The sequence below is a fragment of the Aquarana catesbeiana genome, linkage group LG04 (genome assembly GCF_042186555.1).
Source record: "Aquarana catesbeiana isolate 2022-GZ linkage group LG04, ASM4218655v1, whole genome shotgun sequence".
Taxonomy (NCBI): Eukaryota; Metazoa; Chordata; class Amphibia; order Anura; family Ranidae; genus Aquarana; species Aquarana catesbeiana.
In genome coordinates this window covers 91505749-91519596 of record NC_133327.1, presented here as the reverse complement: position 1 = coordinate 91519596, position 13848 = coordinate 91505749, and the positions used below count along the sequence as shown (strand labels likewise).

Here is a 13848-nt window from a genome sequence, read left to right as displayed (position 1 = left end):
AAACAAATAAACATATATTATTTATAATATTATTAAAGCAGCATCAAATGTAAATGTAAACATTTAAAAAAAAAAAGAAAAAAATGCCTCTTTCCCAGCTAACAAATCAAACTGAAACACACACATGTATATACAGTATATCTGTAAGGCCCCTTTCACACGATCGGACCGTTCAGGTCCGCCTGTCAGTTTTGACGGGCGCTCCATGTATGTCCGCTGACATCAGACCCCGTCCGATCCGCTAAAAGCAGACGGATGGCCCTACGTCCAGGTCCGTCGCTGGCGGATCGGATCGGGTGAGATCTGATGAAAACGGACATGCTGTCTGTTTTCATCCGATCCCTCCATAGGCGGCAGCGGCGCCTGACAAGCCCCTCCCCGCTCAGTGAGCAGAGAGGGACCTGTCATCCACCGGCTCAGCGGAGATCAACGGACTGATCTCCCGCTGAGCCGGCGGACCGAGGCGGGCTCCGTAGAAACGGAGTCCGCCTCGTGTGAAAGGGCCCTTTTTTTAGGCCCTTTAGGAAAGTAATTTGCACTTTAACCACTTCAATACAGGGCACTTGTGCACCTTACTGCCCAGAACAATTTTCAGCTTTCAGCGCTGTCGCAGTTTGAATGACAATTGCGCGGTCATACAACACTGTACCCAAATTCAGTTTTTATCATTTTGTTCCCACAAATAGAGCTTTCTTTTGGTGGTATTTGATCACCTCTGTGGTTTTTATTTTTTGCTAAACAAATAAAAAAAGACCGAAAATTTTGAAAAAAATAAAAATTTTGCTTTTGTTTCTGTTAAAAAATTTTGTAAATAAGTACGTTTTCTCTTTCACTGATGGGCACCGATGAGGTGACACCAATGAGCGGACACTGACGGGCACTGACGATGGGCACTGGTAGGCGGCACTGATGGGTGGCACTGATATGCAGCAATGATGGGCATTGATAGGTGGCACTGATGGGCACTTATGGGTGGCACTGGGTGGCACTGGGTGGCACTGGTGGGCACTGATGGGCACTGATAGGCGACACTGATGGGCACTGAAAGGCTGCCAAGATGGGTTCTTATGGGTGGCACTGATAGGCAGCACTGATGCACACTGATAGGCGGCACTGATGGGCACTGATAGGCGGCACTGCTGGGCACTGATGGGCACTGATACGTGGCACTGATGGGCACTGATACGCGGCACTGATATGAGGCACTGATAGGCATCCCTGGTGGCACTGGCAGTGGTAGGCATTGGAGTGGGCACTGATTGGCAGCTGCCTGGGCACTGATTGGCAGCTGCCTGGGCACAGATTGGTATTTCCCTGGGGGTCTAGGGGGCATACCTGGTGGTCCAGTGTGGGTGGCCATCCTGGTGGTCCTGGGCGGCTTCCCTGGTGGTCCTGGGTGGGATCTGGGGGGGGGGGCTGTGCTGATAAACAATCAGCACAGACCCCCCCTGTCAGGAGAGCAGCCGATCGGCTCTCCTCTACTCGCGTCTGTCAGACGCGAGTGAGGAAAAGTCGATCACCGGCTCTTTCTATTTACATCGTGATCAGCCGTGATTGGACACGGCTGATCACGTGGTAAAGAGTCTCCATCAGAGACTCTTTACCTCGATCGGAGTTGCGGTGTGTCAGACTGACACACCACAACCACAATCGCCGCGATGCACGCCCCCGGGGGCACGCAGCGACTTAATATCCTGATCACGTCATATGACGTCCGGTCAGGATATTGAAACCACTTGCCGCCGTCATTTTGCTATATGGCGGGCGGCAAGTGGTTAACCACTTCAGCCCCGGAAGGATTTGCCCACTTAATGACCAGGCACTGCGTCGCTTTAACTGACAATTGCGCGGTTGTGCGAAGCTGTACCCAAACAAAATTGACATCCTTCTTTCCCAAAAAAAGAGCTTTCTTTTGGTAGTATTTGATCACCTCTGCAGTATTTATTTTTTGCGCTATAAACAAATAAAAGACTGACAATTTTGTAAAAAAAATATTTTTTTTTACTTTCTGCTATAACACATATCCAGAAATATATATAAAAAAAATGCATTCATCAGTTTAGGTCGATATATTCTTCTACTTATTTTTGGTAAAAAAAATCACAATAGGCGTATATTGAATGGTTTGCGCAAAAGTTATCATGTCTACAAACTATGGGATAGATTTAGGGACTTTTATTTATTTTTTTATTGTTTTTACTGGTGATAGCGGCGATCTGCGATTTTTAGCGGGACTGCGACATTGCGGCAGATCTGACCCTAAATGAAACTTTTTGGGGACCAGTGACAATATTACAATGATCAGTGCTATAAAAATGCACTGATCAATGTATAAATGACACTGGCAGGGAAGGGGTTAACACTAGGGGGTGATCAAGGGGTTAAGTGGGTTCCCTCAGCGTGTTCTAACTGTAGGGGGGATGGGCTACCAGGGACATGACAGAGATCACTGGGAACAGAAGATCTCTGACATGTCATCTGGCAGAACAGGAAATCGCTTTGTTTAGGCAGATCCCCGAACACCGTTAGGTCGGTGTATGTCAGGTAGGTAGGTCAGTGTATGTATGTTAGGTAGGTCAGTGTATGTTAGGTAGGTAGGTCAGTGTATGTATGTTAGGTAGGTCAGTATATGTTAGGTAAGTCAGTGTATGTATGTCAGGTATGTAGGTCAGTGTATGCATGTTAGGTAGGTCAGTGTATGTTAGATAGGTCAGTGTATGTATGTCAGGTAGGTCAGTGTGTGTCAGGTAGGTAGGTCAGTGTATGTATGTCAGGTAGGTCAGTGCGTGTTAGGTAGGTAGGTCAGTGTATGTATGTCAGGTAGGTCAGTGCGTGTCAGGTAGGTCAGTGCGTGTCAGGTAGGTAGGTCAGTGTATGTTTGTCAGGTAGGTCAGTGCGTGTCAGGTAGGTCAGTGTGTGTCAGGTAGGTAGGTCAGTGTATGTATGTCAGGTAGGTCAGTGCGTGTCAGGTAGGTAGGTCAGTGTATGTATGTCATGTAGGTCAGTGCGTGTCAGGTAGGTAGGTCAGTGTGGCAGGCAGGTGAGTTTAGTGGTCAGAATTGATGGGCACCGGTAAGCCAGGCAGCAACCAGCAAGTGAGCTTACCCCCCGCCACACAACCCCACCGCCCAGCCAAAAAACCCCACGCCGCCGCAGCCCCCCCCCCCTGCTGGCCTTGGACTTCGGGCTGAAGCCCCTGATCTTTTTGACACCTAGAAACGCCACTGGTTCTGCCGCGTGCTGTAAGCGCAAACTTTGCGTGCGCACAAGTGAGTTGCCTCAATAGGTATATACAACGCACGTATGTCCATTTATTATAAATATATTAATCTGCAAATAAAATAAACATTTTGGATGGTATGTTAAGCAACATTTAAAGCGTGTGAACGATAATTTGTTGAATGTTCACTCTTACCTTTTAATGGCATTGCATGGCATTGCATTTCTTGTCACTGGTGGTGCTCTTTTGTCCGGATGGGCCTCAAATGTCTGGAAACTGCCTTGTGCAGGCTTTCAAAGTACCAAAAGATATCAAACTCTTTAAAATATACAGCATCAAAATTTGTGCGGTTGCACGTTTGGCAAATATATCAACACATCAATTGAAAAGATAATTTTTTTAAGTAAATCTAATTCAAGTAGAAGATGGAAATGCACATACCTTAAAAGTTTTGTCTAGATTACTCAATATTATACATTATTTTTGTAAATGTAAAAGGTGAGTTTTAAGAACTAATGAAAATTAAATAAGGTACTTAAAATATCAAAGTAAATTAATCAACATTTATTTTTATGTTGAAAATTATAAAATTTTTATGTTAAAATTACAAGCCAACAGAATCATTTTTATCAGTGTGTCTAAACAAAGACCTTGATAGCAGGCTTACTGAAGGTTGTTTTTTTTATAAACTTTGTTTAGTAAGTTTGGTCACATCTTGACATACATTTGCAGTAGTAGTGGTGACTAGGGATGAGCCGAACACCCCTGGTTCGGTTCGCACCAGAACTTGCGAACCGGCAAAAAATTTGTTCGAACACGTGAACATCGTTAAAGTCTATGGGACACGAACATGAATAATCAAACGTGCTAATTTTAAAGGATTATATTCAAGTTATTGTCATAAAAAGTGTTTGGGGACCTGGGTCCTGCCCCAGGGGACATGTATCAATGCAAACAAAAGTTTTAAAAACGGCCGTTTTTTCGGGAGCAGTGATTTTAATAATGCTTAAAGTGAAGCAATAAAAGTGTAATATCCCTTTAAATTTTGTACCTGGGGGGTGTCTATAGTATGCCTGTAAAGGGGCGCATGTTTCCCCTGTTTAGAACAGTCTGACAGCAAAATGACATTTCAAAGGAAAAAAAGTCATTTAAAACTACTCGCGGCTATAATGAATTGGCGGTCCGACATTACACATAAAAGTTAATTGATAAAAACGGCTTGAGAATTCCCCACAGGGGAACCCCGAACCAAATTTAAAAAAAAAAAAATGACGTGGGGGTCCCTCTAAATTCCATAACAGGCCCTTCAGGTCTGGTATGAATATTAAGGGGAACCCCGGCCAAAATGTTTTAAAAAAATGGCGTGGGGTCCCCCTCAAAATCTATACCAGACCCCTCAGGTCTGGTATGGATTTTAAGGGGAACTCCGCGCCAAAATTTAAAAAAAAATGGCGTGGGATCCCCCCAAAAATCCATACCAGACCCTTATCCGAACACGCAACCTGGCAGGCCGCAGGAAAAGAGGGGGGGACGAGAACCCCCCCTCCTGAACCGTACCAGGCCACATGCCCTCAACATTGGGAGGGTGCATGTTGATGGGGACAAGGGCCTCATCCCCACAACCCTTGCCCGGTGGTTGTTGGGGTCTGCGGGCGGGGGGCTTATCGGAATCTGGAAGCCCCCTTTAACAAGGGGACCCCCAGATCCCGGCCCTCCCCCCTGTGTGAAATGGTAAGGGGGTACAAAAGTATATGTATATGCTCTTCCAACTAACATCCGCATGGAAGAAAACCACCAGGCCTTCGGAAAAAAACTAAAGACCTTCCTTTTCTGAGAAGCTGACATCAGAGAATGCATCCAGCGCCTTGAGGCGATTCAGTTCGCATTTGCAGCGCTTTACAAATCATTCATTCATTCATTCATTCATTCATTTCACAAAAAACTGTCAAAAATGTTAAAAATGACAAGACACAGTTTTTGACAATTCCTTTATTTAAATGCTTCTTCTTTCTTCTATCTTCTTTCTTCTTTCTTCTATCTTCTACCTTCTTTCGGTTTCTTCCGCCATCTTCTTCTTCTTCTGGTTCTTCTGGTTCTTCTGGTCCTTCCTCCGGTGTTCTCGTCCGGCATCTTCCTCCGCGGCGGCGGCGTCTTCTTTCCTTCTTCTCCTCGGGCCGCTCCGCATCCATGATGGCATGGAGGGAGGCTCCCGCTGTGTGATGCTTCTCCTTTTTTGATGGTTCTTAAATAACGGGGGGGAGGGGCCACCCGGTGACCCCGCCCCCCTCTGATGCATGGGGACTTGACGGGGACTTCCCTGTGGCATTCCCTGTGATGTCAGAAGGGGCGGGGTTACATAACGGTGACCCCGCCTCCCTCTGACGTCACGGGAATGCCACAGGGAAGTCCCCGTCAAGTCCCGTGCGTCAGAGGGGGGCGGGGTCACCGGTTCATAAGAATCATAAGAAGGAAAGAAGACGTCGACGCTGCGGAGGAAGATGCCGGACGAGAACACCGGAGGAAGAACCAGAAGAACCAGAAGAAGCTGGAGGAAGAAACCGAAGAAAGATAGATAATAGAAGAAAGAAGATAGAATAAAGAAGAAACATTTAAATAAAGGAATTATCAAAAACTGTCTCTTTTCATTTTTAACATTTTTGACAGTTTTTTTGTGAAATGGTAAGGGTACTTTTGTACCCCCTTATCATTTCACACAGGGGGGAGGGCCGGGATCTGGGGGTCCCCTTGTTAAAGGGGGCTTCCAGATTCCGATAAGCCCCCCGCCCGCAGACCCCCACAACCACCGGGCAAGGGTTGTGGGGATGAGGCCCTTGTCCCCATCAACATGGGGACAAGGTGTTTTGGGGGGCTACCCCAAAGCACCTTCCCAATGTTGAGGGCATGTGGCCTGGTGCGGTTCAGGAGGGGGGGCGCTTTCTTGTCCCCCCCTCTTTTCCTGCGGCCTGCCAGGTTGCGTGCTCGGATAAGGGTCTGGTATGGATTTTTGGGGGGACCCCACGCAATTTTTTTTCTTTTGTAATTTTGGTGTGGGGTTCCCCTTAAAATCCATACCAGACCTGAAGGGTCTGGTATAGATTTTGAGGGGGACCACACGCAATTTTTTTTTTTAAATTTTGGCTGGGGTTTCCCCTTAATATCCATACCAGACCTGAAGGGCCTGGTATGGTATTTAGGGGGGCCCCCCACATCATTTTTTTTTTTTAATTTTGTTTTTTTGAACTTTTATGTGTATTGTTGGACCGGCAATTCATTATAGCCGCGAGTAGTTTTAAATGACTTTTTTTCCTTTGAAATTTAATTTTGCTGTCAGACTGTTCTAAACACGGGAAACATGCACCCCTTTACAGGCATACTATAGACACCCCCCAGGTACGAAATTTAAAGGGATATTACACTTTTATTGTTTCACTTTAAGCATTATTAAAATCACTGCTCCCGAAAAAACAGCCGTTTTAAAAAATTTTTTTGCATTGATCCTTGTCCCCTGGGGCAGGACCCAGGTCCCCAAACACTTTTTACGACAATACCATGCATATAAGCCTTTAAAATTAGCACTTTTGATTTCTCCCATAGACTTTTAAAGGGTGTTCCGCGGCTTTCGAATTTGCGGCGAACACCCCAAATTGTTCGCTGTTCGGCGAACTGGCGAACAGCCAATGTTCAAGTCGAACATGAGTTCGACTTGAACTCAAAGCTCATCCCTAGTGGTGACACAGATATTGTCATTTCATTAGAAAATAAAAAGAAAAGGTAACATATAACAACAGAAACAGATACAGTATGAGGGGAGTTTCTCTTATTTAGAGGGTACATGTCACCTTACTGAAGGTTGTTTTAATGAAAGCTGCTGATCAAAAGGTTTGGAATTTGGAATGAACTTTTTCAAAATTTTATGAGATTTTAGTGATTGGGTTTAGCTCTACAGGCAGTCCCCGAGTTACAAACAACTCCTACTTACAAACAGACCTCAGTGCCAGCCATTTTTGCTCCATGCTGGTCCTGGATACCTCTGAGCAGCTATCTTGCAGTGTCAGACACATCCCACACTGCAGTACTACATGTACTGCATGGCCAGAAGAGCTCCAGGTAACATAACTGCATGCCCAGAAGTGCCCGGAACATCCCACATCCCTGCACATGCTGAAGTTACATTTAAAAATGCACTGTTCTGACTTACACACAAATTCCACTTAAGAACATACCCTATAGTCCCTATTGTGTTCGTAACCCGGGGACTGCCTGTACTCTAATTATATTGCTTAGACTCGAGAGTACAGTAGATGGGAGAACATTCCAAGGTAGTTCGGAATACCTAAAGCTTTATGGTGATGGTTATTGAGCTAGGAATTATAGCAGGGAGATCCAACATCTAGAGTCCTCAAAGGGGAAGGGTTTAGGGGCATCCCGCATATGCCCACCAAAAGGAACTGAATGGACTATGTCGGTACCCAAGAATCATAAGCATGTTTTTTGATAAAAAATACAATTTATTAAACCAAGGTTAAAATCAATCAAGACATATGTCGATAATTATAAAAAAACATTGGTTAAAGCGACATATCTGGTGTCAGACACAATGACACCAGATATGTTGCTCTAACCAATGTTTTTTATAATTATGGACATATGTCTTGATTGATTTTAACCTTAGTTTAATAAAATTATATTTTTTATCAAAAAAACATGTTTATGATCCTTGGGTAACGAGATAGTCCATTCAGTTCCTTTTGGTGGGCATATGAGGGATGCCCTTAAATCCTTCCTTTGTCTATAAATATTAGGATGATAATACCCTCCTCACTCTATCTAATTGGGTAAACTTTTGAGGCCTATACTTCATCTAGAATCTTCAAGAGATTTACAGTAAAAAGTAAATGGGTGACTCAGCTCTACAGACTCCACTTATACCTAAAATATCACTTTTTGGTGGGCTTACTCTTTCTAAAGAGGCAAGTCTTTATGCCTGTGTGCGTGTGGGGTAAAACAAAAAACAAAACAAAACATTTAGCAATTAGAACAGGATATCCTCTGATTAGTATGTATACATGTTTTTGTATTATTTTGGCGAATAGTCCGCTGTAATATTTTGGAGAAACGATAATCATATATCTTCTGTCTTTTCTCTCCTATACAGGATTTAGTGGCAATTGTGTTGGATGTGGAGAGAAAGGGTTCCGCTATTTTACTGAGTTTTCCAATCACATTAACCTCAAGCTGACCACCCAGCCCAAAAAGCAGAAACACTTGAAGTATTATCTGGTCAGGAATACCCAGGGGTGCCTGACGAAAGGTGCTCTGATATCCTGGAAGGGTACAGGTGAGCCAGTGTCAGAACCAAAGTATGCTTAAAGTGTTAGTTCACCTTTACAGAAGAATTTTTAAAGTTAACCAACACCCTTCCAACCCCTTCGGCCCCCACTGTACTTATTTATGGGTTGCTGAGCTGTCAGCTGCCCCGCAACCGGTCTGGGGATTCGCAAATCCTGCTCTTCTCTCTCTTCTCTGTGCAGTGCTTCCAGGACAGACCACAGTAATTCTGATTGGTCAGTGCCGCACAGTGAATCAATCTGGTCCATCCTGCATGGAGAAGGAAAAGAGCATTTCAAATCCCCAGACCACTGGAGTGGCAGCGGGGGCTCAACACCCCCAAAGGTAAGTACTGCAGGGAGCGGGTGGGGAGTTATCCAGTGTTAGTTCAACTTTACATTTTTTCTGTAAAGGTGAGCTTACAAAAAGGAATGTGTAGTGTTATATATATATATATATATATATATATATATATAACATGGGGTTTTATTCTAAATTGATCTTGAACGTATGCTATTTGTTTTCTCTGTATGATAATATTGTGGCTCTGTCTAGCTATCAGTGTGTCACTGAGATCAATTCTGCAATTTTTTTCAGGCATACATTTTCTCTTGTCTGTTTGAACTGTTGTATTTGCACATCTTGTACATTAGACTGGTCTTATGAGAGATGAAAATCTATCATTGGAGCTTGGCAATAATAAAAAAATTTTCATTTTATCTTCTTAAAGAGGTGCGGAGCCGGCACTCTTCATCCAGTATGTGCTCTAGCACCGGGTTAGCTCTGCAGGACACTACAACTCCCATGGCGAGCAAACTAGGTGACCCCGCTCCACAAATGACCAGCAACAACTCCCTAGCAGGTAAAGGACAAGCTAAGAACTCGGCATACTTCCACTGTACTACATATAAAGACAGTGCAAAGAGCAATAAAGCAGTTTAAGGGCAGCCAATCAGAAGTCATTTTTAAAATAATCAGGCTCCAGTAAGCCTGATTGGTTGCTGTGGGTTTATACACATCATCCTTGGTCTTCCTAATTTTGATTAAATAGTCATAACTGGTATTTATATAGCACAGACAGCGCTTTACTTAATGTACATTGACATCATTCCCAAGGAGCTTACAGTCTCACATGCATACACACATACTAGGGCCGATTCACTTAAAAGGAAACAGTAGATGTAGTCCTGAATGTAATAAAGAACACACATATATGTATATAACACATTCCAGTGACGTAATGGGAAATTGTGTTTTGTCTATACTGGTACGACAGTAAAATAGCATAATATAGAATACTATACTGGTACGGCAGTAGAATAGCATAATGCACACAGTGCTGCGGAAACTGTTGACCTTTATAATAATAATGATAATAATAATACCCTTATCCTATAGGTATAGGTCATATATAGGTAGATAGGTAGATATAAGTTATATCATAGCACAATGATAACAGCTCTATTTTAAAGGTGATATACTGTAGGTTATAGCAGAGAAATGCACAATGCTGAAACTGAACTTTTAGGTGACACAGTATCTCATAACTTGGCAGAAAATTATCAGCTCTATGTTATAAATGATATCCTATAGGGTTTAACATGGCACAATGCTATTGTAAAGGTATGATCTTATAGGTTATAACTTGCTACAATACCAATAGCTCTATCGTATAGTTGATACATTATAGGTTGTACTAATAGAATGGCACAATTCTAATCTCTCTCTCTTGTACAGGAGATAATGGCTATCTACAGGCACAAACAGGAGTGCCATATCAGAATGTGAATGGCTCATGTACCCAGCAGTCAAATAAACTGAATTCAACTGCTACCAAACCCATGGTATTAGGTAGGTTTATCACATAGGGTCATCACATACTAGGTCATGCAGAATGCATGTTCACCTTGTCTTTGTTTAGTTTCCCTAAAGGCCAGGTAGAGCCATGGTGCAAAGTATAGGTGCCTTTCATATTGGTTTTCTTGTTATGATTTTTTGATAAACTGATTGAGCATTGAGCTCTGGGCTGATCATATCTATAATATGGGTTTTGATATATATATATATATATATATATATATATATATATATATTCTCACCAGCCACATTATTAGGTACACCTGTTCAATTGCTTGCTAACACAAATGGCTAATCAGTCAATCACATGGCAGCAACTAAATGCATTTAGGCATCTAGACGTGGTGAAGACGACCTGCTGAAGATCAAACTGAGCATCAGAATGGGGAAGAAAGGGGATTTAAGGGACTTCGAAGGTGGCCTGAGTATTTAAAAAAAATAAAATGCTGATCTATTGGGTTTTTCACACACAACCATTTCTACGGTTTACAGAGAATGGTCCAAAAAACAGAAAATATCCAGTGAGTGGCAGCTGTGTGGACGAAAATACCTTGTTGATGTCAGAGGTCAGAGGAGAATGTGCAGACTAGTTTGAGATGATAGAAAGGCAACATTAACTCAAATAACCACTCATTACAACCAAGGTATGCAGAATACCATCTCCGAACACACAAAACATTGAACCTTGAAGCAGATAGGCTACAGCATCAGAAGACCACACAAGGTGCCACTCCTAAGAACAGGAAACTATGGCTACAACTTGCACAATCTTACCAAAACTTTTAGAGGGTAGGTTCAGAATTGGGAGTAAACAACATGAAAACATGGATCCATCCATTGGCCTCCACAGTCACCAGATCTCAATCCAATAGAGCAGATTTAGGATGTGGTGGACGGGAGATTTGCATAATAAATGTGCAGCCGACAAATCTGCAGCAACTGCGTGATGCAATCAAGTCAATATGGACCAAAATCTCTGAGGAATGTTTCCAACACCTTGTTGAATCTATGCCACAAACAATTAAGGCAGTTCTGAAGGCAAAAGGGGGTCCAACCCAGCAAGGTGTACCTAATAATGTGTGTGTGTGTGTATATATATATATATATATATATGACACAAGTAATCTTGAACTGTCCTTTATTCACTTAATTCTACTGATTCTACTAGATCTATTGCTCCAGTGTGGATTTAAAGAGGAGTTCCATCCATATAAAAGTCAGCAACTACAAAAAGTGTAGCTGCTGACTTTTAATAATCAGACACTCCCCTGTCCCACGGTCCAGCAATGTGGGCGAATGAAGCCTCGCTCCTCTTCCCCTCCTCTCCTCGGCGCCGGCATTGTGACTGTTGGCGCCCGGTTGTGGCTTCCCAGCCGGGCACGCACTGCGCATGGGACCTGTGACATGCCCCAGAAGATTACACGGAACAGAGGGGGGAGAGGTGAACTTCCTTCTGGCTCCGCGGAGCCCCGGGAGGAAGTGGGAGTTGGATGCCCCTAAAAAGAGGGTATCCGCTCCCCCCCCAAAAATAATTGACATGCCAAATGTGGCATGTCAGGGGGTCACCTTCACTTAAAGCGGAAGTACCATTTTTGGATGGAACTCCGTTTTAAGTGAGCTAAAAAAAAAGGCAAGAGTACCTATGCTGCATTCCATCTGTGTGATATATACTGTATATTTTATATTTTCTCATTACATTATCAGAATGTGCTTTCTAAATGTGCCTTGCTTTCCATATCTTTATGAGGTTTACCCGACAGTCTGTTTGATTAAGAATAGAATTTCCGCTTTTTCTAATGAGTGGCATATCTGTGCTCATATTTACCTTTCCCTAGGCTTTAGGCTCACAGAAGGAAAGTGAAGTGTTTTATCTTCACAATAAGAAAGGGGTTTCTTCAAGCAATGCTGCAATTTGGTAATACTGACATGACATGTGCCCGTTGATTCATGGGAAGTGTGAACAATGGTTAGCGCTTCCGCCTGGCAGCACTAGGGTCATCGGTGCCTTGCATGGGTTTCCTCCCACACTCCAGTGGGTTAATTGGATCCTGTCCACATTGGCCTTAGGATGTGCATGTATACATGTGAGTTAGGGACCTTAGATTGTAATCTTATGGGTGCAGGGACTGATGTAGATGTGCAGTATATACAGTTCCTTGAAAAAGTATTCATACCCCTTGAAATTTTCCACATTTTGTCATGTTACAACCAAAAATGTAAATGTATTTTATTGGGATTTTATGTTATAGACCAACACAAAGTGGCACATAATTGTGAAGTGGAAGGAAAATGATAAATAGTTTTCAATTTTTTTTTACAAATAAATATATCTGAAAAGTGGGGTGCGCATTTGTATTCCGCCCCCCTGAGTCAATACTTTGTAGAACCAGCTTTCACTGCAATTACAGCTGCAAGTCATTTTGGGGATGTCTCTGCCAGCTTTACACATCTAGAGAGTGACATTTTTGCCTATTCTTCTTTGCAAAATAGCTCAAACTCTGTCAGATTGGTTGTGGAGTGTCTGTGAACAGCAATTTTCAAGTCTTGCCACAGATTCTCAATTGGATTTAGATCTGGACTTTGAATGGGCCATTATAACACATGAATATGCTTTGATCTAAACCATTCCATTGTAGCTCTGGCTGTATGTTTAGGGTCGTTTTCCTGCTGGAAGGTGAACCTTCGCCCAATCTCAGGTCTTTTGCAGACTCTAACATGTTTTCTTGTAAGATTGCCCTGTATTTGGCTCCATCCATCTTCTCATCAACTCTGACCAGCTTTCCTGTCGCTGCTGAATAAAAGCATCCCCGCAAAATGATGCTGCCACCACCATGTTTCACGGTGGGGATGGTGTGTTCAGGGTGATGTGCAGTGTTAGTTTTTTGCCACACATAACATTTTGTTTTTAGGCCAAAAAGTTAAATTTTGGTCTCATCTGACCAGAGCACCCTCTTCCATGTTTGCTGTGTCCCCACATGGCTTCTTGCAAACTGCAAACGGAACTTCTTACGGCTTTCTTTCAACAATGGCTTTCTTCTTGCCACTCTTTCATAAAGGCCAGATTTGTAGACTGCACGACTAATAATTGTCCTGTGGACAGATTCTCCCACCTGAGCTGTGGATCTCTGCAGCTCCTCCAGAGTTACCAGGGGCCTCTTGGCTGCTTCTCTGATTAATGCTCTCCTTGCCCGGCCTGTCAGTTTAGGTGGACGGTCATGTCTTGGTAGGTTTGCAGTTGTGCCATACTCTTTCCATTTTTGGATGATGGATTGAACAGTGCTCCGTGAGATGTTCAAAGCTTGGGATGTTTTCTATAACCCTTACCCTGCTTTAAACTTCTACACAACTTTATCCCTGACCTGTCTGGTGTGTTCCTTGGCCTTTATGATGCTTTTTGTTCACTAAGGTTTTCTAGCAAACCTCTGAGGGCTTCACAGAACAGC

The 13848-nt window shown here is 43.2% G+C and overlaps 1 protein-coding gene across 1 annotated transcript in view; it reads left to right on the top strand.

Annotated features, from left to right (window-relative positions):
• Positions 1–13848, top strand: part of GREB1 (growth regulating estrogen receptor binding 1) — a 216982-nt gene that overhangs the window by 104626 nt on the left and 98508 nt on the right. The window contains exons 5-7 of the mRNA XM_073625369.1: positions 8376–8558; positions 9279–9410; positions 10286–10399. Of these exons, the coding sequence (XP_073481470.1) occupies positions 8376–8558; positions 9279–9410; positions 10286–10399 (429 nt within the window). The remainder of the gene's footprint in view (positions 1–8375; positions 8559–9278; positions 9411–10285; positions 10400–13848) is intronic.